Here is a 26,882-nt window from a genome sequence, read left to right on the forward strand (position 1 = left end):
TTGCTCCCTTCCTCCTGAGATGGGCACGTCCCTTCACCCCTGTCCCAGTTTGTCTACGGGTAAAGCAGAGAGGAGCCAATAGTATTATCTTGCTGAAGTGCACTGATACCAATGAAACTGACACGAATACTAGTTGTTATGGGCTAGAGCATGGGTTCCCAAACTGGGGGGCATGAAGAAATTCAAGGGGGGGGTTCGAGGTGACCCAGCCCCCCCCCCCCCATCTCAAGTTTTGCTGCCCCGGTCGGGGGTGGGTGTTGTGCGGTTGTTTTTTTTTCTCGACAAGTGTTGCTATTTGGGGGGAGGGGGTGAGGGTTTTTCAAAAATCAAAAAGGGGGTGTGATGCCAAAAAGTTTGGGACCCACTGGGTTAGAGCCTCAATCCTACAAAGCTCAAGAGGTGCACATGGGCCTTACTTTCCAGTAAGGCTGTGAATGCTTAACCGGATAACTGGTTTGGATTAACTGGCGGGGGCTTTGTGATGCATCTGAACCAGAAATTCAGACCGAATAGTGCTGTGGATCCAGGTGGACTAGAATCAATTCAGAAACTTATGGGGACTTCCTCAGTGACCCTCCCCTAGTTTACACAATGCTAACTGACATTCTCGCACCTTCCAAGTCCATCTCCTCGAGACACACCTGAGTTATACAATTTAGCTGTGGGTCTCACCTCTCCCCGAGTTCAGGAGTGTTTGTGCAACGGAACCAAACCTGAGACCTCTCTAGAACTTAGTGCATGAGCCTCTCCCGCTTGAGCTAAAAGCCAGCTGGCTCTCAACGAAGGCTGGATCATAGAATCCCAGGGCTGGAAGAGACTTCAAGAGGTCATCGAGTCCAGCCCACTGCCCAAAAAGGGCCCACCCCAACTAGAGCAAAGTCATTCTGTAGAGGAGGGGAGGCCTACCTGTGGCTCTCCTGAAGATAATATGTGTCTCCTGGCTCAGGCACTGACTCCAGGGGTGCAGCTACAGGTGCCAACTTCCCAGTGCTCAACTCCTGGCTCCACCTCCTCCTCCTCCAAGTGTATTGCACCCTTGCTCCTTCCCTCCCCCACTGAGCCTCCTGAGGGCCACGAAACAGCTGATCGCAGTGGGCAGGAGGCACAGGGAAGGAAGAGGAGGCGCTGATCAGTGGGGCTGCTGGTGGGCAACAGATACTGGAGACAGGAGAGGAGGCACCTGATGGGACTGCTGTCAAATCACTGTAGCTCTTTGGTAATGTACATTGGTAAACTGTGGCTCCTTCTCAGGCTGGCCACAAACTCATTCTTTCTCTCTCTAAGTAGTCTCAGTGCCACTACATGGGACAACGAGTAGTCCTGTACCACCTTAGAGACTAAAAAATAAAAGCCTCTCTGAGACTTTACTACATGGGGCAGTACACCACACCCAGTAGGAGTGTGGGTTACCTTTGCAATAAGCTGGAGAAGTAAGAAGTTGGATTGCACCTATGTCTAGTATCTATGGTTGTTGCAAATGGCAGTCAATAATCTAGGCAAGATATGAATCTGATCCCAGGTCTGGGAACCAAATCCTCTTAATGTTTTTAGTTTGTCTTTAATGGATTTCCTCCATAGCACTTAGGTCCTCCAGTCCTGGTCTAGCACTCCCATTGTGCTAGGTGCTGTACAAATACGGGATAAAAAGACAGTCACTGCCCATCTATAATATGAGGAACGACCCACGTCCCAATGTATTGTGAGGTGGTTAATTAACATTTATGGTGCTCTCTAAGACTATGTCAACACAGCAGTGTTATTTTGGAATAACTGATGTTATTCTGAAATAATCTGGTCCGTGGCTACCCACAAGCAGTAATTTTGACATACAGGCAGTCCCCGACTTACGAGCGGGTTACATTCTGAACACCTGGTCATAGCTCGATTTGGTCATAAGTTGGAAATACCCTTAAACGCGTTGCCCGTGCTGTTCGAAAAACTTGACATACATTGTTCTCAACTTGAAAGTATTATAATGGAGTTAATGGGAGGTTGGTCGTAAGTAGGGATGGCTGTAAGTAGGTGTGTTCGTAAGTTGGGGAGTGGCTGTAATGCCAAAATAATGTTGAGCTGGAGGACTTCTTACTCCGATTCCTGTACTCATCATTGTACGAAGAGTAAGGGAAGTCAGGGGAAGAGTGCTGTATCTCGAGATAACTGTGGCGTAGGCAACGCCAAAAGTCAAAATAAGCTATTTTAACGTAAGCTATGTTGGCTCTGATGGCTCAAGCCAAACCCTGGCATGCAAACCCCAATGAACATTCAGATCTGAATACCTTCCCTCGGGCTGTTCTTTTGAGTTCATGACTCCTCTTTGACCTCCCAATGTGATGCTAAGGCAAATAGGGAACAGAACTGTAGAGTACTGGGGTCGGATGGGTGAGTCAGTTACAAGAGAGCTGCACCACATCCTGTAATCATGAAAACCAAAACAAAACAAAAAAAAAGCCGTTATTTCTCCATCTACCGTTGCTTGGGGGGAGTAGTCTGTAACAGGAAAGGGATTAAAGTCCCATGCACTCCCAGAAACCCACAGCAATCCACAGACTGACCTAGACAATGCATTTTAATTTCACAACATCCACTCTGCGCTAACGAGCAATTTTTGTTACCCTGGGATGAGTTTCGCCTTCTGAGAAATTAGACACAGCGACATGCTGCTCCTGACAGCAGGCCTGCCCCAGACAGATGAATCAGAATAGTAACTTTAGCAATTTCCACTGCCCTCTGTATTATCCCAACACTGTAAGTGTTCGTTCTTCCTGCCTGTGTTGCATTGCTGTCACTGTGCTGCCAGAGAGCCTGGGTTGTATACTTCCGTTACATACCACACAACCCCCACCCCCTGGCCATCTAAGGAGACACTGAGTGCAGTGCTGCACCCAGAAGTGAATGTCTAGGAAGAGCAAGCATCTACCCCTCGCAGAGAAGAACTGTCCAGAGGTGCAGAGGGAAACGCTGATAAATGTTTGTGCAAACAGAAAACTTTACCTCTTGTATTCAGGAGCTCCGCCCACTACAGTCAGAAGCCACAGAGCCTGTGTGTGGTGGTGGATTAGGCATTTGCATAGAAGAGTACTAGTCCTGCTGCATCAGCCATGGGGCTCAAACTCAGGGAGAAAGCTGCTTCCTTCTTCTTTGAATATGACACTCCTCGGATGGTGCTTGTGCAGAACAAGAAAGTGGGACTCATCTTCCGGCTGATCCAGCTCGTGGTGCTTGGATACATCATAGGGTAAGGCTTTTCTAGCTTATTCATAGTGTTCAGGGAGAAACTCTTCTGAACCTGCCAGATACCACAACTGCTGGCCAGCCACACAGTCAGTTCTCAATTGGCTCAGCGATTTGAATTTCTGTTCAGCTCCTTCTGGGTGAGAAGTAAAACCCTGAGCGAGGCATTGGCCAGATTCTAATGTTGTGGGTAATGAGATTGTGCTTCCTTACATCCCCCAAACAGTTTCAGCTGGGTACAATATTCTCTTTGTCGAGTCGTGTTCCACTGCACTGTTAAACAGTCGCTGTGTCAAATCCCAGTGGTGGCTGCATGTCAGTGATGACAAACACAGTGTATAAAATTTGTAAATCATGGTAGGCTCACTGGAAGAAAGGCTTTCTATAACGGGCTGATCCAAAGCTCTTTCTGTGATTGGTTCAGGCCCTCAATACCTGCTGCTGCTGCGCTTTTCAGTATATTAAAAGAAAAGCAGCCAGGGGTGGCTTTGTAATGTGTGCTCCCCAAGCGGCTGAAAGAGGGAGGAGGAAGGGAGAGGAAGGAGGCCGTATATTTTCCCCCCTCTCTAGTTCTTTTTCCCAAGAGGGAGATGAGACCAGCTTATGGGTTAAAGAATGAACCTGTGTTGTGGCATCCCCCGAAAAGCAAGGGGCAAATGTCTGTTTTGCTTTGCTTTGGCTTGAGGCCCGGCCTGAAGGCAGTTAAAACTCAACAGAAACTGTTTTAAACCACGAGTAAATAGAGCAAAGACGTCTAGAGCTCCTGACTGAAACTCAAAGGCAGGTCCCTGGGGGAACATGTGCGCTACAGGATAACACGGAAACATAGAATCATAGAACACTAGAACTGGAAGGCACCTCGGGAGGTCCTCGAGTCCAGCCCCCTGCCCTCTTGGCAGGACCAAGCACTGTCTAGAGCCGTGTTTCTGAAAGTGTATCACAGAAACACTTTAATTGGCCACCCAAGTTTGTTTATGTACCGGCGCCACAGCCATAGGGCCCCATGGCTCCCTTTGGCTCCGTTTTGTCCTTTGCAGCCAAGGGGAGCCGCGGGAAGTGCGGCTGCAAAGGACAAAATGGAACCAGTGGGAGCTGTGAGGCCCTGTGGCCGTGGCACTGGAACATAAACATACTGGGGAGGCCAGTTAAAATGTTTCTGAAAGCGTTTCTGAGGTACATTTTCAGAAGCACTTTCTAGACCAGGCATGTCCAAAGTCCGGCCCGCGGGCCAATTGCGGCCCGTGTTCCGGTTTAATACGTCCCCCGCTTCCTCCCCCTCTCCTGGCTCCCCGGCGCTCTTTTGAACTGGTGCGCCCAGCGCGCCGCTTCCGGCCGCGCCGCCGCCGCCCATGGCCTCCGCGGTCCTAGAGCCTGCCCTGTAGGGCACGTCTACAGCCCCGCTCCCCCGCTCGGCTGCGGATTCGCCCTGCCTCCGAGCCGCCATGAGGCCGGCGTGCCCTGCGCTCTCCGCCTTGGGGCTGAGAGTGCGGGGACGGCCCTCACGCATGTTCACTTCTTCAAATCTGGCCCTCTTTGAAAAAAGTTTGGACACCCCTGTTCTAGATCATCCCTGACAGATGTCTAGCCAACCTGCTCTGAAATATTTCCAGTGATGGAGATTCCACAACCTCCCTAGGCAATTTATTCCAGTGTTTAGCCACCCTGACAATTGGGAAGTTTTTCCTCGTGTCCAACCTAAATCTCCCTTGCTGCAATTTAAGCCCATTGCTTCTTGTCCTGTCCTCACTCACCTCCTTGTAACACCCTTTTAGATACTTGAAAACTGCTATCATGGCCCCCTATCAGTCTTCTCTTTGCTAAACTAAACAAGCCCAATTTTTTCAGTCTTCCCACATAGCTCTTGTTTTCTAGACTTTTAATCGTTTTTGTAGCTCTTCTCTGGACCTTCTCCAATTTCTCCACATCTTTCTTGAAATGTGGGGTCCAGAACTGGACACAATACTCCAACTGAGGCCTAATCAGCGCAGAGCAGAGTGGAAGAATGACTTATTGGGTCTTGCTCACAACACAATGCCTCCCAAAATCATGTTTGCTTTTTTGCAGCGGTGACACACTGTTGACTCATATTTAGCTTGTGGTCCACTATGACCCTTGGATCCTCTTCTAGATCCACTATGGCCCCCTAGATCCCTTTAAGGTTGAATTAAGATATGTAACTTCGGCTATGTTAATTGTGTAGCTGAAGTCGAAGTACCTTCACTTGACTTTTGCGCTGTCCACACTGCAGTAAGTTGAAGGGAAAACACTCTTCCTTAGACTTCCTTTACTCCTCATAGAATCAGGACTACTGGCATGGACCGAAGCAGCCTCTCCCAGTTTGAATTAGCATGTCTCCACTAGCCCCGCTAATTCGAACCCTGGAAGTTCGACAGCGGCAGCTGTAGTGTAGATATATCCTGGAAGTTTAGAGCTGTTTAGAGCTGCAGAAGGATCTCACAGCGAGTGTTCCCATGCCCTGAGTTGTCTGAGAAGTCTTCAGCACAAGTTTGTTTTTAAAAACTGGTTCTGAAGCAGCCGCCCCCAGCAGCTCTCAAACTCTGTAGTGTGGCACTGGGTGTGTTTCAAAAAGATGGCAGAATCCCTGCATCATGTACCCAATAGGCCTTGCTGCCTATTGAACACTCTCACCACAGTGCATGTGGGCCAGGCCAATGCTGAAATACACTGGTGGAGCCAGTCAAGTCCATGCACCAGCCTCCATCTCTGGGCAGGCCAGCTAAGGGGCCTGGTTAGCTCATCTCTTGCAGCCTCCCCTGGTGAGGCGCCTGTGAAGCGTCCAGAGGAACTTAAATTTCAATTCAAGGATGGGCGCCTTGAAGGAGGGCAGCCATGGGAGTAGCAGGCCACTGCCAGCTCCCGTAGCTATTTGCATCTCCCTGCACCAGTGGGGATGGGCCTGGTGAGGTACATTCAATGGTGGAACACTGTGGATTTCCCACATGTACATAGAGTTGCCAGATGGTTTAACAAAAAATACCGAATCCCCTCCTACCCCATCCCACCCCCCCCCAAAAAACCCAACGGGAAAAAATTCTGTTGGGGGGGGGGGGGGGGGGAAGGGGAGACCAAAGTTAAGCCAAAAAAAAAAAAGGTGCTGTGCCTTTAAATGGCCCCACGCTCCTCACTCCCCTGCCCCTGCCAGACACATTAGGGGAAAATTGTCCCCTCTGGGCTTCCGTTCAAGGGAAACGAAATACTGGACATTTCACATGTCTAGTATTTTCTGTTGTATTTGTTTGTTTTTTACCGGACGGGGGACCCAAATACTGAACTGTCTGGGCAAAAACCGGACTCCTGGCAACCCTACATGTACACGGAAGATGGGCAAAGCCCCTAAAAATGGGCCTTAACTCCTCTTAGGAAATACCTCCCGGAGGGTTTCTAGGACAAGGCCCTAGCTTTCCAGAGCAGAAGGCCTGTCACTTCACATGCATATTGATGGGAGATTGGGTTGTTTAGCTCCAGTTTGTGGATGTTCTGGTCTAGTCACAATTAGCAGGAGGGGCAGCAGGTGAATCCCTTTTGTCCCCAACTAATAATGTCTTAGCGGACAGAGCAGCAGCCTCGCACGGGGGGGCTGATTGCTGGCATGGGGACAGCACAGGCCTGGGGTGGCCAAACTAGAACATAGATGAAAACTCACGTTCTGTGCAAGCACGGAAATGGCAGTGACAGATTAATTGATTTATTAAGTTTTGGTTTGTCGCCCACTCCGCTCTTTTTCTGACCAGCCCCATCCTTAATCTGAACTGGGGCGGGGGGAGGCTATTGCAGAACCAGACACAAACCAGAGATGTCAGGGAAGGGGAATACTTCCTGCAGTACCATGCCATGGGCAGGCAGCAAAGCCTCTGCACTGCTCCAAAGCCAGAATCCAGTCGTTTTTTTCCTTTTAACCTCAGCAAGTCAGTGTAATAAAGGCTGGCTGCATAAGCAATAAAAACAGCTGCCAGGCAGGTAGAAGGATAGTTCTAAACCCACTACCCAACCCCCACCCCCCACCCCCAACACCTAACTGGCTTGAAGACGAGACTTAAGTTCATGGAAGGGACCATGACGTAGCTCTTAGCAGCAAGTATTCCCAATGGCCAGTGATGCAACACTAGATGGGAAGAGCTCTGAATTCCTATGGAGAATTCTTTCACGGGTATCTGGCTGAAATGCTCCAGGTCTAACTGATCGCCATATTTGGGTCAGGAAGGAATTTTCCCCCAGATCAGATTGGCAGAGATTACGAGGTGAGGGAGGGGGTGTCATCTTCCTCCACAACAAGGCACATGGCTCACTTGCAGGTTTAAAGTAGTGTAAATGGTGAATTCTCTGTAACAGAGGAAGTCTTTAAATTATAAATTGAGGACATCAGTAACTCAGACAGAGGTTATGGTTCTGTTCCAGGAGTGTATAGGTGAGCTTCTATGGCCTGTAATGTGCAATAAGTCAGACATTTTCCTACTAGAAGCAAACTCAGTATTAGCACACTGAAAAAAACAGAGGCCGCTTTATATTTCTGTAGCTTCCTCTTCCTTGGTACCCTGTTATCTATGCACTTCCTAAGATAGTGTTATCAATGCATCTCAAACATATGCAGTTCACATGGGCCTGAGGGTTTTCCCCAACTTAAAAGTTTACACGCAAAGAGATTTCTAACTATGGGGAGACTGAACTGATTCATTTGTGTTTTCCCTCGTGGTGCCCTACTGGAGTTGCTTTTATCCAGGGGAGGGTTCAGAAGGAAGTGAGTGTTAGCATGCACCATGTGAAAAAATGATCCCTTTGTTTGTCTTGGTGTGTGCTGAGTGCAGAATGCAGGTAGCAGATACAATGCATCTTATCCCAGGCTGTCCTAGCAACAGTAAGGCTTAGCCTGAACCCAAATCTTCAATCTGAGCATTCCCAGATACTGGAGGTTATTATAGAAGGGTACATCTACACTAGCCCCCTCATTTGAACTAGGGAGGCTAATGAGGGTGACCATGGAACAAGGGTGACATGGAATACCAAAATAGTGTGCCCATTATTTCAAAAAATATTTCGAAACAATGGGTGGCTTGTTAAGACGTGGGGTAGCTATTCCAGGATACTTCCAGGATGCTGAAATAGCTGCGCTGTGTAGATAAACCAATGGGCTGCGTCTAGACTGGCAAGTTTTTCCGCAAAAGCAATTGCTTTTGCGGAAAAGCTTGCCAGCTGTCTACACTGGCCGCTTGAATTTGTGCAAGAACACTGACGATCTAATGTAAGATAGTCAGTGTTCTTGCGCAAATACTATGCTGCTCCCGCTCAGGAAAAAGTCTAGACAGATAAAAACTGTTTTGTGCAAAAAAGCCCTGATGGCAAAAATGACGATCGGGGATTTCTTGCGCAAAACTGCGTCTAGATTGGCATAGGTGCTTTTCCGCAAAAAGTGCTTTTGCGCAAAAGCGTCCGTGCCAATCTAGACACTCTTTTCCGCAAATGCTTTTAATGGAAAAACTTTTCCGTTAAAAGCATTTGCGGAAAATCATGCCAGTCTAGACGTAGCCTTAGAGACTAACATATTTATTTGGGCATAAGTGTTTGTGGACAAAACTCACTTTGTTCGATGCATCAGGCTTCGCCATGGAAGTTTATGCCCAAATAAAACTCGTTGTCTTCAAGGTGCCACTGGACTTCTATTGTTTTTGCAGGAAAAAGGTTGGTTTCAGATCACCAACTCTAAGCCAGAAACTAAATTATAAGTCTGGTTACAGGTAGGGCTCTTCTGCCCACCCTTCCATGCTATATTCATCATGCAGGAGAACAAGTCTCAATTCCCATTTTGTCTTCCTAGCTGCTGCCTCTGCCAGAAAGGCTTATTTTCAAAATCAACCCCTTACACACACTTAGAAAAGAGTCATAGAATCATAGACTCCTGGAGCTAGAAGAGACCTCAGGAGTCAAGTCCACTCCATTGCCCAAAGCAGGACCAATGACAACTAAATCATCCCAGCCAGGGCTTTATCAAGCCAGGACTTAAAAACCTCTAGGGATGGAGATTCCATCCCCTCCCGAGGGAGCCCATCCCAGTGCTTCACCACCCTCCTAGGGAAATAGTTTTTCCTAATATCCAATGTAGACCTCCCCCACTGCAACATGAGACCATTGCTCCTTGTTCTGCCATCCGTCACCACTGAGAACAGCCTCTTTCCAACTTCCTGAAGGGAGGTTCCAGGCTGCTATCAAATCCCCCCTCATTCTTCTCTTAAAAGCCAGCTCTTAAGCCAGCTTCCCGCACATACCGGCTGCTTGCATGTAACCGTGACTGTTAACCAATTAGCCCAGGCTCATCAGTTAAGCGTGTACACGGTTACACTTTCACATCCCTATTGCAGACCTGCCCACTGCTGCGGGGTTATGGGTATTGAGACTTGGCGAGAATGAGCCACTCTCGAGTTACCAAGTCCACCTCTTCTTTTGTGAATTGCATTGTGCTTGATCTCCATCGGGAATGAGTCATGTCTGACAGCACCAGGAGCTGCTGAAATCCCTCAGTCTGAGTTTCCCAGCCTGGTTGCTCTCGCCAGCATCTGGCAATGCTGTTTGGGGGAGCTGGCTGCACGGCTAAGAGGGCAGTTCAGCCTCCGTGCTCATTAGCGTTCCCGGTGCCCTTCGCTCCCAGTGGAGTCAATGGGAGTTGAAGGTGCACCACACCTTGCCAGAGACTCCCACAGAAGCAGGCCCTTTATTTGTGGCTTCCCCACTAAAATCTTCACACTCTTCAGCCTGCAATGACTGTAGTGTATCAGATAGGAGAAGGAAAACTCTGGTGATGCACGTGAAATTTTGCTTTGTGGTGTACGGAGCCGGACTGAGGCTACTGACTTGGTTGGTGGAGGCCTCGCAATGCTGATGTAATATCCGTCTCCTGGGTGTGTCGTTGGCAGTAGGGTTTGAACTTGGGGATTGCTGAATGGAAAACCAGGAGTCTCCACTTCCTGAGACAGCAGACCTCTGCTGACAGCACGTATCAGCCTCTATAAGGGTATGTCTACACTACAGTGTTATTTCAAAATATCTAATTTTGAAATAACATGTCTATATACAAAATGCATTTTGAAATAGCTTTTTTGCTATTTCAAAATAGCGCGTCCACACTGATTGGACACTGAATCGCATTTAAGACCAGACGGAACTGGTTCCGACAGGGCATCAGGTCAGAAGTTACCTTGTGGCCAGGGCGGCCAGCAGGGCACCCTGGGAAGGGCTGGAGGCCCCCTACTTCGAAATAAGCATCTACACAGCGCTTATTTCGATATAGCAATTTCAAAATTGGGCTATTCCTCGTGGAATGAGGTTTACCAATTTCAAAATAAGCCCTCCGCTATTTCGAATTAATTTTGAAATAGCCGTTGGCTGGTGTAGACGCTAGGAAAGTTATTTCAAAATAACGGCTGTTATTTCAAAATAACTTTGCCGTGTAGACATACCCTAATATACAGCCCAGCCACCACTGGAGGGGTGACGGTGCCACACTTAACCGGTGTACGTTAAATGGATTAGGGCTGCATTTGAAGTGGCATCCTAGGTGGCTTAGAAATTTCATTTTCTCTCCCCTAAACCACCAGGCACTTCGTTCCCCAGAGAGAGAAACATTCAGGGTACCCACAAATTCACCCATGATTAACACCACATGCTAATCAGCAGAGCGCAGCCTCTGACATGTTCTGCAGTGGCTTCCCCACGTGGCTAGCTACAGGCACCCACCACAGCTAATGACAGGCGTTCACCACCGCTGCCTCTATGCTCTGCTAGAAAACGGCCCCAGCAGGGCGCTTGCTGTTCATGCCAGAGCTGGTGGGATCAATGCCCATGCGCTGCAGAGGATAAAACCCAGATGTCTCTTTTTTTAGTCTGACAGACTCTCGTGTGGATGATGCCATGAAGTCTGGCATTCCAGCCCCAGATGGACACCTGGCCTTGTTTACAATTTCTCACAGAGTTAATTAAAAGACAGGTTGTTCATGTGATAGGTTAACAAGTGTCAAAATCTGGCCATATTGAAAGTATTAGAGACTATATAAATGTGGTGAATCTTTCATAAATTAATCTGTAAACTAATATTTAGACAACTAATTTACGTAACTTACTGCTGCTGTCCTCAGCTTGCCAATTGTCAACAGAAACTACACACTGGTTAATTATTAACCTGAGTTACATCAGACATACCTTCCACTCTTGGGCAGGGCGATGTTTAGACCATTAAGCGTTGTTCTGATTTAATTTCATCTGACAGAGGGTTTCTTCACATGCTTGATGAGGTCAAATTCAGAGTAAGAGCAGGGAAAACAATGGAGATTCCTCTCTCCTTCACCCCCATCCCACTCCCTGACTATATTGTGGCCTGTGAAATTAACCCACGTCACCAGCAAAGGAATAAATTGCCTAGGGAGGTTGTGTAGTCTCTATTATTGGAAGTATTTAGAAGTAGATTAGACAGACGTCTTCAGGGATGATCTCGATCAGGTGTAGGGAAAATTTTTTGGGTCAGGGCCTACAGAAAAATCAGCTGGAGCTGCACACAAGTGAGAAGCAAAAAAACCCAAAACCACAAACAAATAACAAACCCTCCCTGTTGTGGCCCCTGACTGAGGCTATGTCTACAATACAGTGATCTATCGGGAAAAGGTATGCAAACTGAGCTCCGCAATTTACATACCTTTTTCTGATTTTTTTTTTTTTTTTGGAAGAGGCTTTTCTGAAATTTGGCCTGTCTACACTGGGCCAAATTTTGTAAAAGCCTCCTCTTTTGGAAAAGCCTTCTTCCTCGTGGGAGGAGGAAGACAGGGCTTCCAAAAGAGTACGTCTGCTCTTCCGTTAAAAAAAAAAAAAAAGCAAAAGTTACCTGGACATGGCGGAGTTTTTCCAGGATACCTCCAGTATCCCAGAAAACCCCATAGTCTAGATATAGCCTGAGAAGGAAAAAGACACTACCCACATTCTCCTTTCACACCAGAGCCTAGAGGGGCCCAGACTAGTAGATTTTGTGTGCTCCAGTCCCGTGATGGGCCGGCAGGGGGCGGCTGGAACACCAATGCGGGCTCCCCAATGCTGGGGGAGTCCCCTGAGCTTTGGGGGTCAGATGCAGGTAAACCGGGGGCTGCATCCTGATCTAGATAATGCTTGGCCCTGCCGTGAGGACAAGGGTTTGGACTTTATGACCTCTCGAGGTTCCTTCGAGTTCTAGGATTCTGTGATTCTATGAAAAGCTGCTGAATCCACATTGGTAAAGAACATGTATTTTAATTTGAAGATCTCTTGCTTTATGGAACCATTATCTATACTATGTTGAAATCTAGAGACAGTGGAGTCCATCTTAAACCCTAATTTAAGAGGGTTAGCAAATGATTAGAAAAGAGGACTAGAAACTGGGACTTTCAGGACTGTGGGTTTCCATTTCCGATTTTCAAACTGGCTGCCTTAGATTTTTTTTCAATTCCTAACTTTAAAATCTTTTAAAAGGGAGAGGAGTTTCCCTCCACTTTTGGGGGGAGGGTGCAGAGTGGCTGAACAAGTTACTTCTGTAGCACACGTTGATGCCTGTAGATGAAAGATGCTACGGAAGAGATTGAAAAGCCTTCAAGATAAGGATTCTGATGTAGGTCTATTTCCGCAGCTCTCCTTCATGCCAGTATCCTTTGTGGACTCAGCAGGCTTGCTTGTGTAAGCTAGCCTGCTGAGATCTGCAACACATTTAATATAGTGCCTGGAAGGTATTTTAGCTGTTTGTGATTCTGAACCAAGTGCTGACTAGGACTTGCAGGACTGTGCAAAAAGGAACAGTGGTGGTAGTAAGGGACGGGGGAAGTTTAACACCAAAGTTTGGTCTGAGTTACATTTTTGATTGAGCTGAAGCTACTCCTGTTCTTCACCAGGAATTTCAAAATATATTTTACACAGAAATAGCTCAGTAATGCCTTCCAAATCCACCGACAGCACTGTCCATCTGCAATTGCTTTACCAACATGACTGAGTTCATACGCCCAGCACTTCTCGTTCTGCAGATGAGGGAATTGAAGTCTGTCAATACAGTTAAGGAAAAAAATGTCTAGTGTGGCCTCTGCTTCTGAGTGCCTTGGGAAATGTCCAACTTCTGGTGCCACATGGGCCTGATTTTCAGAGGAGCTAATACTATTGCAGGCCTCGCCCTTGGCTTCCAAAGCAGGAGTCCCAAAAACCTGAGGCCACACTTGAAAACTTAGGAAACCCAGGTAAGCCCAAGGAGTTAGTGGCAGACTGAGGAACAGAAACCAGCTCCCCAAACACACTGTTGTTCTTCAACTACTGCACTACACTTCCTCCTCCTAGCTATCTGCCTTCCGCAGTCTGTAAGTGGAGCTATTCTATCTACTCCATCCTGTTAACGAGTAATTAGACAAAAACCAGAGACGACCCCCCCCCCCCGCGCTCCTAATGAATGTGATGTTCTGTAACTCATCTGGATGACTTTGTTTGCCTAGGTGGGTTTTCCTCTATGAGAAGGGCTATCAGTCAGAGGATGGCATCATCAGCTCGGTCTCGGTGAAGCTGAAAGGTTTAACCGTTACTAACATTAGTGGGATGGGCCCACGCGTCTGGGATGTGGCTGACTATGTTTTTCCACCTCAGGTAAGGAGGAGGGCAGGTTTTGCTGATCGCTGTCCTTTATGGGCACTTGTGGAGGAGAGGGAACCAGCCAATGGCTCTCAGGCCTGGTTAATGCAGGACCACCACTGTCTGATAGGACGTCCTGCAACACACTCGGGGCCCTTTTTCTAGGGGTCCTGAGCATCTGCCACTTTTCTTAAGGCCAACAGGGACTGAAGGTGCTTAAGCCCCTCTTAAGGAAATCAGGCCACAAGTAACTGTCCGCTCTCGACTAGTTACCGTTTATTTCCTGCCTGTATTATAGTGATGTCTGAACCATTTTGGATAAGATTAGAATAGATTTTCCTTCCAGCCCTACTACTTCCATGCTCTGTCCTCCCCTCCTCTCCCCCATCTTCTCTGTGTCTATTTGACTCTCCTCCTCTTCAGGGGTGAGGCCTGACTACCCTCATCCCCCTAGAGACTAGGGCCTCTCTGGACTCTGTTCTGAGACGTGGGGGCTCTTGTCCCCTCTCTCCAAAGCAGGGGCTCCAAATTGCTGATGGGGCTGAGGAGAGGTGCAGCACCCAACAGCAGCCCAAAAGGATGTGTCCCCAGGAGACAGTGTTGGCCTCGCTGTCCCTAGTCTCCTTATTTGGGGGGGGGGTGATGTTTTATCTCCTTTTCCTCCTGCTGCTGCTCCCCCTTGTAGCATCCATGGGAGAGACTCCTTGCCCCTCACGAGACACTAGCTGGTTGAGTCTTTAAAGTGGCGGTGTTGGGAAGAGGGTGAAGGATGAGTCTGCCTAAGTGAGGAAGGGTCAGCAGGGTTGTTCACCACCTGGGACACAGTCAGATGGAGGATTTGTGCACAACTGCAGTGTCTTATGCCCAGTAATTCCCCTCCCCCACCCACACCCACACACCATGACGACTCGCTTGAAAATAAGTTTCCGTTACTGACCTGATTCCATTCCTCTTTGTAGGGGGACAGTTCTTTTGTGGTGATGACGAATGTCATTATCACCCATGGACAGAAGCAGGATATTTGCCCTGAGGTAAATAGAGTTGTTTTATATTTGCGGGGCTTTATTATTATTATTATTATTATTTTATTTATTATTTAGGCTTATTGGGGATGAGTGAATGAATTCAGGAAAAAATCAGGTCTCTTCCCTCTCTTCCCCCACCCCCTAATATTTACCTAAAATTCCACACAGCCCCCAGAACTTCCCTGGAACTATCCCCCTTTTTGGCTGGTTATTTCAATAAGAACTCTGGAGTCACACATTTCCTCTTTGCACAGTAATAGGCAAGTCAGTTCACAAAGGGTTCCTCCCTGATGGATAAGAGACAGCCTCTAAGCAAGAGCAGGCCAGGGTGGAATTGTTTCCTATTATAGTAAAGTCCCATTTTCTCCTAGCTTACAAATCCCACTGTTTCCCCACCAATTTGCTAGTGGCAAGCTTCTAATCTTTACCTTTATGGATATTATGCTTATTCTTTTTGGCAAAGAAATACCTTGTTTATAAGCAGGGGGAAGCTATTGTTAATGTGGTGGATGCATTGTATTACAGTTGCCTTCCGTAATAAAACACTCTGGGAACTAACAAGCCCATTAGCAAATCTATTTTCAGCCTCCCCATTTCAAATGTGACTTTTGGTAACTCTTGTTATGCGGTTTCCAAAGAATTTGCATTTGCTCAGCAGAGACATGGTTGGGAAGCAGAGTTTTCCTTCTGATATCAGACGGATTTGCCAAGTCTCCGAAATTCCAGAGTCGCAAAGAAACGTTGTATCTCCTGTGGCTACCTGCACTCAGAGTCACTCAGGAATGCTCTGCGCAGTGTGGCTGAAATTTCCAAAGCCATTTAAAGGATTTGGCTGCTCAAATCCCCCTTAATTTTTAAGTGGAAATTTCAACATCCAAATCCTCTTTAGCAGAACTGAGAATCCCAGCCTGTATAGATATAACAAGGACCAGTACAGCTCCTCTGGGAAAATTGGATTTTCTACTTAATTCATTTACATTTACCCTGGCATCATTTATACTTGTATTCACAGTATACTACTGTCTTTTGTGAGGCAGAGGATGGCACTTCGGTATCTGCTTAGGCCCAACAGTGAAAGTAGTCAAATCCTTTAGGGGTTTTCCTCCTCATATTCTAGGAACAGTTGTCTAGAAGATCTGCCACCCAAGAGCATGATCCTCAATCCGGTTTAGGGCTTCTCTTCACTACTTTGTGTTATAACTCCAACGTTGCCCCTCATTCTAGTCATGTCCCCATGCAAAACCCCTCAAATTGAGTGTGCTGGAGCTTTTAACTTGAGTTGCCTGGCTCCTCAGGAGGTACAGGTACAGCTTAAGTGAGTTCAATTTGTCATCCGCTCGTCCAGTCGCTCAGAGCGGCTCTAGTGTTACTTTGCAACCTGGTTGCTGTTGCTTGAGCTAGGGTGGCTACGAGCGGTGACAACTCAAGTTACTCTGCAGTAAAGACACAGCTTGAGGGCTTGTCTATGTGGAAGCTTACATGCAGCACGCCAGTATGTTGGGGATTTGCATCCTTGTTTGCCACGCAGCAATGTCCCATGTAGATAAGCCCTTAGTCTAAAGATAATTGGAGTTCCCCACTACGGACAGTGCAGAAAGAACAAAGAGGAGTCCTGTGGCACCTAATAGACCAAGGGTGGGCAAGAGCAGTGTTCCCTCTAATACTGCCGCCCAGCTTCACAGGTGATTAATTAGCCCTGCCCAGTCAGTCAGCTCCATGCAGGGAGCCCTGAGCCTCTGACTGGGCGGGGCTGATGCCTGGGAGCAGGGACAAGCAAGCCCTTTCAGGAAGTGGGTAGAATCTTCTATTTAAAGGACTGTACTTCCCTTGGGTATAATTGCTGTCGTCATTGCATTCTCCTGCATCTGGCAGCTGTGGGGAAGGTATGAGCCCTTTAAATAGGCAACACACTAGAGGCGCGAGAGCTGCGAGCCCTTTAAATAGAAACAGTTGAAAGGGCTGGCAGCTCCTCCCACCCCGCTAACGTGATGCCTGGGAGCCACAGGGGAGGCATAAGCCCTTTCAACTCTTGCTATTTAAAGGTCCCGCCCCTTCCACCTGAGGTCCCGCCCCTTCTGCCTGAGGCCCTGCCCCTTCTGGGGCAGCCCACAACTGCTTCAAAAATTTCTGAAGTGTCTCGCCTTCAAAAATGATTTGCCCATCCCTGTTACAGACAGATATATTAGGGTAAAACCCACTTCATCAGATGAATTGGAGGGGAAGTTACAGAAGAAGGGGTATAGCTGATGAAGTGGGTTTAACCCACCAAAGCTTAGGCCCAAATAAATCTGTTAGTCTCAAAGTTGCCACAGGACTCCTCGTTGTTTTTGCAGATACAGACTAGCAGGGCCACCCCTCTGAGACAGTACAGATAGAGATTGCTGGGCACCTGACTCCCAGCCACTGAGAGATGTCTGCTTTCTTTCCCACCACAGCTGCCAGATGCTGGAGAATGCAATAATGACAGCGATTGTACCCAAGGGAAGTACAGTCGCCAAGGGCAAGGTAAGAAATGAAGCATTCAGACTGTGAGCTCTTCAGAGCAGGGACTTTGTCTTTCATTGCCTCTGAAATTCCTAACTTGCTTTTGGTGCTATCGGAGTAGCAGGCTGCCAGCAGTTCTTAGTCAGATGGTACAATGAGAGGGGAGATCTAGGTTGGATATTAGCAAAAACCATTTCCCGAGGAGGGTGGTGAAGCACTGGGATGGGTTCTCTAGGGAGTGGGTAGAATCTCCATCCGTAGAGGTTTTTAAGTCTCAGTTTGACAAAGCCCTGGCTGGGATGATTTAGTTGGGGTTGGTCCTGCTTTGGGCACAGGGCTGGACTCGATGACTCCTGAGGTCTCTTCCCACCCTAGGATTCTGTGATAACAGAAATGCAGGGATTAGATGGGACAGATTCTTTGTTACTTTCTCACAGTGCAAGGAAGGTGGCAGAGACGGGCTGAACTCACAGGAAAGGATCAGATGAATCTGAATGTGAGAAGATTCTTTCCTGTTCCCATTCCTTGGGAAAAGGGTCACGTTCTATCACATCCACACCTGCCTGTGCCTCACTGGCAGCAGAAAATGACACACACACACACACACACACACACACACACACACACACACACACTCTTCAGTGCCAGAGTTACTAACTTCCTTCTCAGGGGTTCACCTTCCAATCCACACCTGCCTGTGCCCCGCTCTGCAGAAGGGTTGCGAGAGCAGAGAATCCCCAAATGCAGGACAAAAAAAGCCCTTCTCAGGCATTGATGCTAGTCTGTAACAACCACAGAGGTTGCATAGATACAGGGAAGATACACTGAGCAATCCAGAGGAATCCACAGAGGAAGTTTTGGGCAGGAAAGGGGAGGAGACGGGCATCCTCTCATGGGAGGAGGGGTGGTTTAGCTGCAGTATCAGCCAACACCAGGAAACAGCAAGCTGGGAGAGACAAACAATGCACATCAGGAGAGAGGCCTGTATCCCCCCAAGATGGAGGTGGGGAACCTTTTTTGGGTTGGGGGCTGCTGACCCACAGAAAATCAGTTGGGGACTGGGGGCGGCAGGGAGGCAATGGGGGGGCTGGCTTGCCAGCATTGGCTCCCCAATGCTGGGGAAAGCCCTAAGCCTCAGGGTCCAGATCCAGGCAACCCAGGGGTTCCATGCAGCCCACGGGCCTTAGGTTCCCCACCCCTGCCCCAAGAGAACTCTCCCCAAGAATGCTCTAGAGTGGTGAGCAAACTGAGGCAGGGAAATGCCTGTAGCTTGTCTTGTCTTTGTGTAGATCTGGGTATTTCTCATGCTAGTCTGTAAAGAGCCAATAGTTTTATAATCCTGCTGAGGGCCTATCTGCATTGTATGTGCTATACCTGTCACGTGCCCTAGAAAAATTAATCTTTGAACCCAGAACATCCACACAACTGGAGTTTTGGGAAAGGGTGTGATTAAAGATGGAAAGTCCGAAGGGTCAATATTAATTCCCGGGCCAGGCAGTGGGACTTTGGGGTTTGAACCAGATTCTCTGTCTTATACCCCCTGTCAAGAGTACGCCTAGAAACCCGGCCAGAGACAGAGCTAGGGGCATTACACTTACAGGAGTCAGTGGTTGGATCCCTCACAGCAGTGTGGTGAGTGTCTAGGGGAACCACTCAACTAGATCTGTGACAACAGGCGCTGCTAAAAACTGAGCAGCTATCTGGACTCACAAGAAACAGGATCTCCTGATCTTCAAGACAACAACTGCTTCCTACCACTCAAGCAGAGCTATTTGCTGGAATGGTTGGGGGAGTCAGAATTCCTGGGATCCATCTGTGGCTTTGCCAAGGACTCGTTCTTGGGCCTTACGCAACTCCCTTAGCTTCAGTCTTCAGAGTGAAATCCCCCCCCTATTTGTTGGTGTAAGAGCTGAATAGACCCAGTGTGGACCATCTGCACAGGTGTGAATCTGACCCACATAGTGTTATTGTCCCTCTGGGTACGTCTACACAGTGGCGCTGTTTTGGGATAACAGACTTATCCTGAAATAGTGTTCTGCGCTGTCTACACAAGAAGCCTGTTATTTCGAAATACAGTCAAAATAATAGGTGTCTTAGGCCAGCTTCCTGTAAACTTTGTTGCATGAGGAATAAGGAAGATGCTCTATTTTGAAATTTAAATCTCAAAATAAGCTTGAAATAAGTTACACAATTTGCATAGCTCAAATTGCATATCTTATGTTGAGCCAGCGCCACTGTGTAGACGCGCCCTCTAAGTATTAAAACTGGCTGAGTTATCCCTAGACCAATTACAAAGCCTCACAGACACTCTGCTTCAACATTATTGCTTTCCTCGAGGCGCATGTGATATGTGCCACCATGCTGTGCCTATCATCATAATTACTGTATTTATTAGTTACTGTTTTGCTATAACTTTTAGAGTCCCCATGCGAGATAGGGGTGTCATGGGGGTGTAAGAGAAAGAGATGGCCTGTGTTCCAAAAAGCTTACAAAGCAAACTGACAAAAGAGAAAGGGAGGATAGTGATCCCTGTTTCGCAGCGGGGCAGCCGAGACACAAAGAGATTATGTGACTTGGTTACAGTCACACTGGGAGTCGGTGGTAGAACTGTGATTTGCACCCAAGTCTCCAGAGGCCTGGGAGCACAAGGCTGCCCTCTGTCTCAATAATGTGACATTTGGCAGGGAGCATCTCTAGCTCTTGGACAGTCTCATTATCCAGCCACAAGTGTGACCTTTAAACTCTATTTCCTTCAGGAATCATGACTGGGAAGTGTGTCAATTTCAACAGCGATGACAAGACCTGTGAGATTTTTGGCTGGTGCCCAGTAGAAGAAGATGATCAGATTCCTAAGTAAGAAATGGTCCTATTTTCGGTCATGTTTCCCTACTTGGTTGCGAGGGGCATTGCTAGGGTGGGCTGTAAGCTCAGGGTTGCACTGGAACAAGACCACTGAATAACTATTGCTGCTCATGAGCCAAATCCCGAAGCTCCTACTCAGGCCAAACTCTAATGGGGCCAAATGCTGACCCTGCTGCTCCATGACATGGGCACAACTTTGCAGAGTGGTAAATACCTCCTTGGTGGTGGGCTGCAGTGGCAGGCGCCATGTGCTGCAGTTTCAAGATCACGGCACCTATATCCACCCTCCATGGTCCCATGAGGGCACCCGCTTAAGGTTTCTGGCTTCCAGGTATCACCTCTCTTGGGCAGAGACCTCTGTCACTCCCTTCAGGATGGGGCTTTCAGGCTGCACGGCACCCCACCAGCCAGTCTCCGATATCCCTGGCAAGCCAGTCTGCCTACAGGCCAGCCCCGGTGCATTGCTTTCTGTCTTAGAGAGCGCAGAACAGCGCACTGCCAGCCGTTACAAGTTACCACCCAGTTCTTTCTGAGCAAGCACACTTATTCTTAGGGCAAAAGCATTACAGAGAAAACATAAACAGCCAGACCAGAACTTACACTCGTACTCAAAGCTTAGCAGTGGTCACCCCCAACTCCGTCTACAGTATGGTATGTGTCAGTCTTTCCACCCTCACAAGAATTTGCCCCCTAGGTTACAAGTTCATTCAGATTTTCAGTGAGGAACCAGACCCCCAGTGGGGCTATTCAGCGGTTTCTTTATACACCATAAGCCTTTGCTTTCCTCCAGCCGGGACTGGGTGATCACCAGTCAATGGCCCTCTCCTCAGGACGTAGCTTCAAAAGGCTGGGGTTGTAGAATTTGCAATAACCATTCCCCAGGTAATCCTCTTAACACTTAGAGTGCATCTATGCAGCAGGGCTTAACTCGAAATAAGCTACACAAATAGAGCTACCTCAGTTGGGTCGCTTATTTTGAAATGTGGAGCATCTACACAGCACTTATTTCAATACAGAGCAGTCTTCCTCCAACTTTCCTTACTCCTCGTACAATGAGGGTTACAGGCGACGGAGTAAGAAGTCCTCCAGCTTGACAGTATTTTGACTTTATTTCGAAATAATGTTGCTGTGTAGACGTACCAAACAGGAACGGGCTTTCGGGACATTTCAATACCGTTAGGTGCTGGGTTTAGGGTACGGCTCCTGGATGGTGTTGGCAGCCTGTGATATACCGGGGGTCAGGCCAGAATATGATCTTCTGGTTTTTACCTCTCTTGAACTCCTTACACTTCCCAAATTTCACATCTGTCACAGCCCTTATCAGCAACCAAGACGTTTCCCTCACACTTGCACACTTGTATACATGGGTGGGAAATACCAAGGAGACATACTCACTAATATACATGTAAGAGCAACAGGGGCCTTCGTTGCTTCCTTTTCCTGATCCTTGAGCTGCAGATCACAGTCTCCCCTTTTGGTCTGTGGTGTGTTTGAGTGGTCGGGGCTGTCACGGTTACCGAGCTAGCTGTGAACCTGTCCTCTCTCTGGTCTCTCGGAGCGCACCATTTGCGTCGTTAGCATTTACTACGATTCTTCCACATTTAGACCCTCCCTGGGCTACAGTTCCCTGTGGATCAACTAATCAAATCCAGCAGGTTCAGCTGAATTCAGGTACCTGCTGCTCTTCCCTTCAGGAGTCTGCGATTGATAGTTCCCGGGAACCAGACCGCTTTCCTGAAACTCAAGGAGGATTTATTTTAACATTTTGAGAAAAAGGATTTTAAATCCATCGTCTCTCTTAGATAAAGGCTTCCCATTGCCTGAGGGTAACCCGGGCAGGCCTAACCTGTAGTCACACTGAATGACATAGGCATGCAGTGGCGCTGGAACAATTCTTGGAGTGGGGGTGCTGCACCCCCTCCAGCCCTGTCTGCACCAGCAGCAGAGCCCCCGAAGCTGGTGGCCAAGCAGGCTCCCGGGGCCAGCAGCGGAGCCCCTGGGCACAGGGCCAGCAGCCGAGAGGAGGTAGGCAGAGTGGACCCTCAGGGCAGCAGTGGGGTAAGCGGTTAGGAGCATGCTGGGTGGGTAGCCAGGACACTGGGGCTGGCAATAGAGCCCCAGGCACCAGCAGCTGAGGGGGATCCCAGGCTGGCAGTGGAGCCCCCAGGGCTGGCAGCTGAGGAGAATGCCAGACAGGCCGCAGAGTCCCCAGGTCAACAGTCGTTGATGACCAGGAGCCCCACATACAGTGCTGGCAGCCAGGACCTTGGGGCCCTCACCAGAGCCCTCAGGGCCAGCAGTGCAGGGGCAAGGACACTGGGCACAAAACCTGGAGGCGCTACAGTGCGTGCGCTTACACACACACACACACACACACACACACACACACACACACACACACCCCTTCGCTCCAACTTCACGTGAACTACAGGTGTGGAGATTGCTGCAGGATTTTGCGCGGGGTCCTGCTTGTCCCTAGCCTTGCACCCAGGGTCCTGGCTGCAGGACACCTGTCCGGAGCTCTGCTATAGTCCCAGTCTCAACCCACCCACCCCACGCCCTCCTGGAGCCATGGCCTGGTCCTAGCCCCAGCTCTGAGGGGGCACGGATAAGGGTAAGAAGAATGTGAAGTAAAAAGTTTGGGGACCACTGGCTTTTAGCACCCCCTCTGTGAAAAGTGCTCCAGCGCCACTTCTGCCCTCTCGAGAGAATGTTCCCTTTTAAACCTGCCACGGATCTTTTAATAGGCCTTCTCCTCTCTTGGTATCGTCGCTTAACCGCTCTCAAGGGTTAGCAGAGAAGCGGCTTAACTGGAACCTTTCTTCCCTTCCTGCTTGTTTTCCCATGACCGCCGCCTATGAACCGAAAACCCTAGAAAGCCTCTAAGTCGTAACCATCTCACCATACTGTATTCATAACTTACAGAGCTGCTCCAAATCCATCCCAGAGTCTTCCAGACATTCTCGCAAAGGTTCTTCCCCTTTCAGGGTAAGTCAAAGTTTCCAACAAAGGGAGACACCCAGCAACTTCCTCCTTCGCCCCCCCATAAACACCGGGGCGGGGGCAGAGCAGGACAAGGTCTGGGGTAGGAGCACTTAGCGGGGCACCCCGGCCACATCTCCTTGCCAGGAGTGCCCCGACCTTGAGTATCCGCATCCAGTCCAATATCTGCAGAAACAAATGGTGGCTACCCGCATCCACAGGGCTCTGAGTGTAGCCCGTTGCGGCTCTCGTGTCAAGCCTCTTCCTTCCTCTATGCACCTTTCCCAGGTTCTTCTAAATCTTACCTCCTCATCTCCTCCCCACTGCGGGCTCCTCAGCATTCTCTGCCCCACCTCGAAGAACCTCCTGCCGGAGCCCTGCCTTATATACTGCCGCCTGTCACATGACTGCCCCTTAGCCCGGCCCCCAATCTGCAGCGGGACTTGCTCTCTGTTCGGTCACGTGGTCTGGAGAAGACAAGTCCCTTAAAGGGGCCAGGCCGTGGAACAGGGCTGGCTTAGCGCAAGCCACAGCGACCCTTAATTAGAAGACAGAGTGCCCCGTTACGTAGGCAATGCAGCTAGCTGAGAGAGCACGATCTCCTGGGAACATGAATACCTAGCATTGTTCCTAAGTGAGCAGGTTCACAAAAGCTGCTCTTGGGCACTGCAAATGTCTTCTTGAGTAAGTGGATCTTAGCAGAGGGGAAGTGATGTTTTCCCCCCTCCGTGGGGAGGAGGGGCTGTTCCAACACAGTAAAGTTGCTGAATAGACTCCATGCTGCTCCTCCCACTTCACTGAGTCGCCAGAGCAGGGGGCTGTGAGAGACACATCCTGCATGCTTTCACCGGACGGGCAACAGGCTCTGAGGCCCATCAGATCATGTTACGGGTGCTCTGACTGGCCCATTGCCAGGATCCCTTCTCCCATCCCTCCCTGGGTGCTTCTGGGCTCTGGGGGGTATTGTCATGCCAGGGTTTTATTAGTCTCGACTCTCAGCTCTTCCCCAGCACAGGGGTCATGGAAAGCCTGGATCCCTGGAGTAGTAGGTCTGGGTCAGAGAGCTCCCTGCCCTTTTCTGAGGCTGCCGAGGCTCTTCCCATTGAAAACCAGGCACTCCCGTCATTGGGAATGGGAGCCTGCCATGGGAGCTGAGCTTGTTGCCTTTCCTGGGGAGTTTTGCTTGAGGGTAAAGACTTCAGAATGTGGCCAACGTGTTCAGCAGTAAATCGTTCTGGGGATCATTTCAATCCCTCTGTTCTATCCGTAAAAGAAGAGGTGCACATAGGAAGCCAGCTGCGAAACCAAAGCCTTGCGACGGGCATCCGATTCTAGGCTCTGCACCCGCCAGTGGGCCCGTGGGTGTGCCTGAGCATTATGGCTTCTCCACAGTAAAGTCAACACAGCAGATCATGAAAGGAAGCTCTTTCAACAGGCACAAGAAAAGTCTTGTAGTCCCCATAGCAAATAGTCCCCCTTCTCTACCGGACTCCACCGAGGATACTTTGAAATCCATTTCGTTACCTACAAAGTGCAAGAACTAGGCCAAATATCTCATTGGGTTCTGAATGTGGTCATTTGGGTGCTACCCCATGGGATTTCTTTGCATCTGGTTTTCTTCCCTTTATTGTAATTACACTTGAACGACTTTAATCTGGCAATCCTGGGAAACAGGGTTTGCCAGATTACAGATTTTGCCAGGCCAGGGAGGGAGAGAAGAGGATGAGGGTAGGGCGCTGTACCAGATACTCTGCCTCCCTCACCATCCCAGGCACTGCCCCCATCACCACTATGCATCACTGTGCTGCAATTCCCCCAGCTGAAGGGGGTAGAGGGAGCAGCAGCATGGAGTCACTTCTGCCTCCACCCGGCAGGGTCTGTACCACGGTTGTTCTTGAACGAAGGACACCCAGGCTACACCGACACTGCTTCCTTCTTTCGCAAAAGCCTATGCAAATGAAGCACAGATTAGCATATTGCCGTGCTTCATTTGCATAATTAATTAGGACCTGGTTTTGCGCAAGTGGTTTTTGTGCAAAAAGGAGCCGTCTATACCATGCCTTTTTGTGCAAAAGCCCCCTCTTGCGCAAGAGCCATTCTTCCTGAAAAAATGAGGAAGAATGGCTCTTGCGCAAAAGCCTTTTGTGTGAAAACAGCTCCTAATTAATTATGCAAATGAAGCACAGCAATATTCTACTCCACGCTTCATTTGCATAAACTTTTGTGGAGGAAGGGTGCAGTATAGATGTAGCCCCAAGGTATGGAGGTGCTAGTATACTTTAGATGTTGGCTAACTAAAAGACAAGCACTTGTTAACACGTCTTTTTCAGCCCCCCGTTGCTCTTAGAAGCGGAAAACTTTACCTTATTTATTAAGAACAGCATCACCTTCCCCAAGTTTAAAGTCTCCAGGTGAGTAAACTCTTTTTTAGAGCTCAAATGTCACATCTGTATGATTTGTATTTGTGATCGCCTGTGAGTGTGATCCCTGACACTATGCAAAGGGATGTAGAATTGGAGCTCTTGGCTCATTTGGTACAGAAAAACACCATCTTTTGTCCCTGAGTCTAGAATATGGTTGAATGAAGCGTTCGATAACAGATTAGCTGGCAGGAATCAGAACCGGTCCTTAAACAAGTTGCTAACCAATACTGGAACAAAAGTCCAAACAATAAGATTGCATGTGTGAGTAAAGATACACGCTTGTTCACAAGAGCAGAGTTTAACTTTATAACACATGGTTCAGTGTAGCTGGGCGTGAGTCTCAGCCTTTGCAGACAGATTCGTGCTAGCCACCTGACCTCTGACACTGGAGACTGCGTGGCCAGCCTGAGCCCCTGCAGCAACGTTCAGTCTTCTTTTTTTACCACCCGAGCTCATGCTAATATGAGTCTATCTACTGGGAACTCGCAACCATCTTAAGAGTAACCTTCCTATTGGATTGGGACTCAGAAGACCTGGTTCTATTGCCAGATGTGCCACTGAGCTTGCTTAAGTCACTTTCCCCGCGATATGCCTCCGTTTACTGATCTGTACAATGGGGATAATGATAGTGACCTCCTTTGGAAAGCACTCTGAGATGTATTGATGAAACTGCTTAGATAGGAACCAGGTATTGTTACAAGGAACACGTCAGCTATGTAAAACCTGCTGGCTTGGTGCTAGCATTTGGCTATGTTTGCCTGCAAACAGTGTCGAATTTCAATCGTAAAATTAGAGAAGCAGAGATTGCAATGACATTTACTAGAGATCTCCATTGTTGTGGTGAACATACCTCTCCTCTGCCTGTCTTTTGATTCTTCTCAAGGCAGAAATGTAAAATACAGTTACTACAATGGGAGCAGCTAAAGCACCAGGACAACCCCTAGATTGTATAGAAATTGTCAAAGGCCCTTCTCATCATAAGGATTTCTGCTTCTATTACAGTAATTGATTTAGGAAATAATTCCCTCCGTGCCACTCAGTAAGTGCTCTCTCTGACCAAAGTAAGAGGATTTGTTGCTGAACTGATTATAAATGTGATCCAGAACAAATGAACAAAAGTCATGACTGATTCCCTTTTATAGATGTGCATGGTCCCTGTACTGTTTATGAGGTTAAATACACAGTAACCTGATATTAATCCATGCTGCTTTCTGAAGCAGCATGTATTCAGTAGAATCTATCCAGT

The 26,882-nt window shown here is 48.4% G+C and overlaps 1 protein-coding gene across 3 annotated transcripts in view; it reads left to right on the forward strand.

Moving 5' to 3' along the window:
* Positions 1–379: 379 nt before the first annotated feature.
* The window catches only part of P2RX1 (purinergic receptor P2X 1), a 47,957-nt gene continuing 21,454 nt past the window's right edge, over positions 380–26,882 (forward strand). Inside the window, exons 1-7 of one of the 3 annotated variants that reach the window (XM_075904378.1) lie at positions 380–3,235; positions 13,728–13,875; positions 14,820–14,891; positions 17,321–17,390; positions 20,126–20,222; positions 23,157–23,219; positions 25,544–25,624. In XM_075904378.1, coding sequence (XP_075760493.1) covers positions 3,099–3,235; positions 13,728–13,875; positions 14,820–14,891; positions 17,321–17,390; positions 20,126–20,222; positions 23,157–23,219; positions 25,544–25,624 — 668 coding nt within the window. In that variant the 5' untranslated portion in view covers positions 380–3,098. The remainder of the gene's footprint in view (positions 3,236–13,727; positions 13,876–14,819; positions 14,892–17,320; positions 17,391–20,125; positions 20,223–23,156; positions 23,220–25,543; positions 25,625–26,882) is intronic. The other 2 variants (XM_075904379.1, XM_075904380.1) reach the window with 2 other exon arrangements.

The sequence above is a fragment of the Pelodiscus sinensis genome, chromosome 21, assembly GCF_049634645.1.
Source record: "Pelodiscus sinensis isolate JC-2024 chromosome 21, ASM4963464v1, whole genome shotgun sequence".
Taxonomy (NCBI): domain Eukaryota; kingdom Metazoa; phylum Chordata; order Testudines; family Trionychidae; genus Pelodiscus; species Pelodiscus sinensis.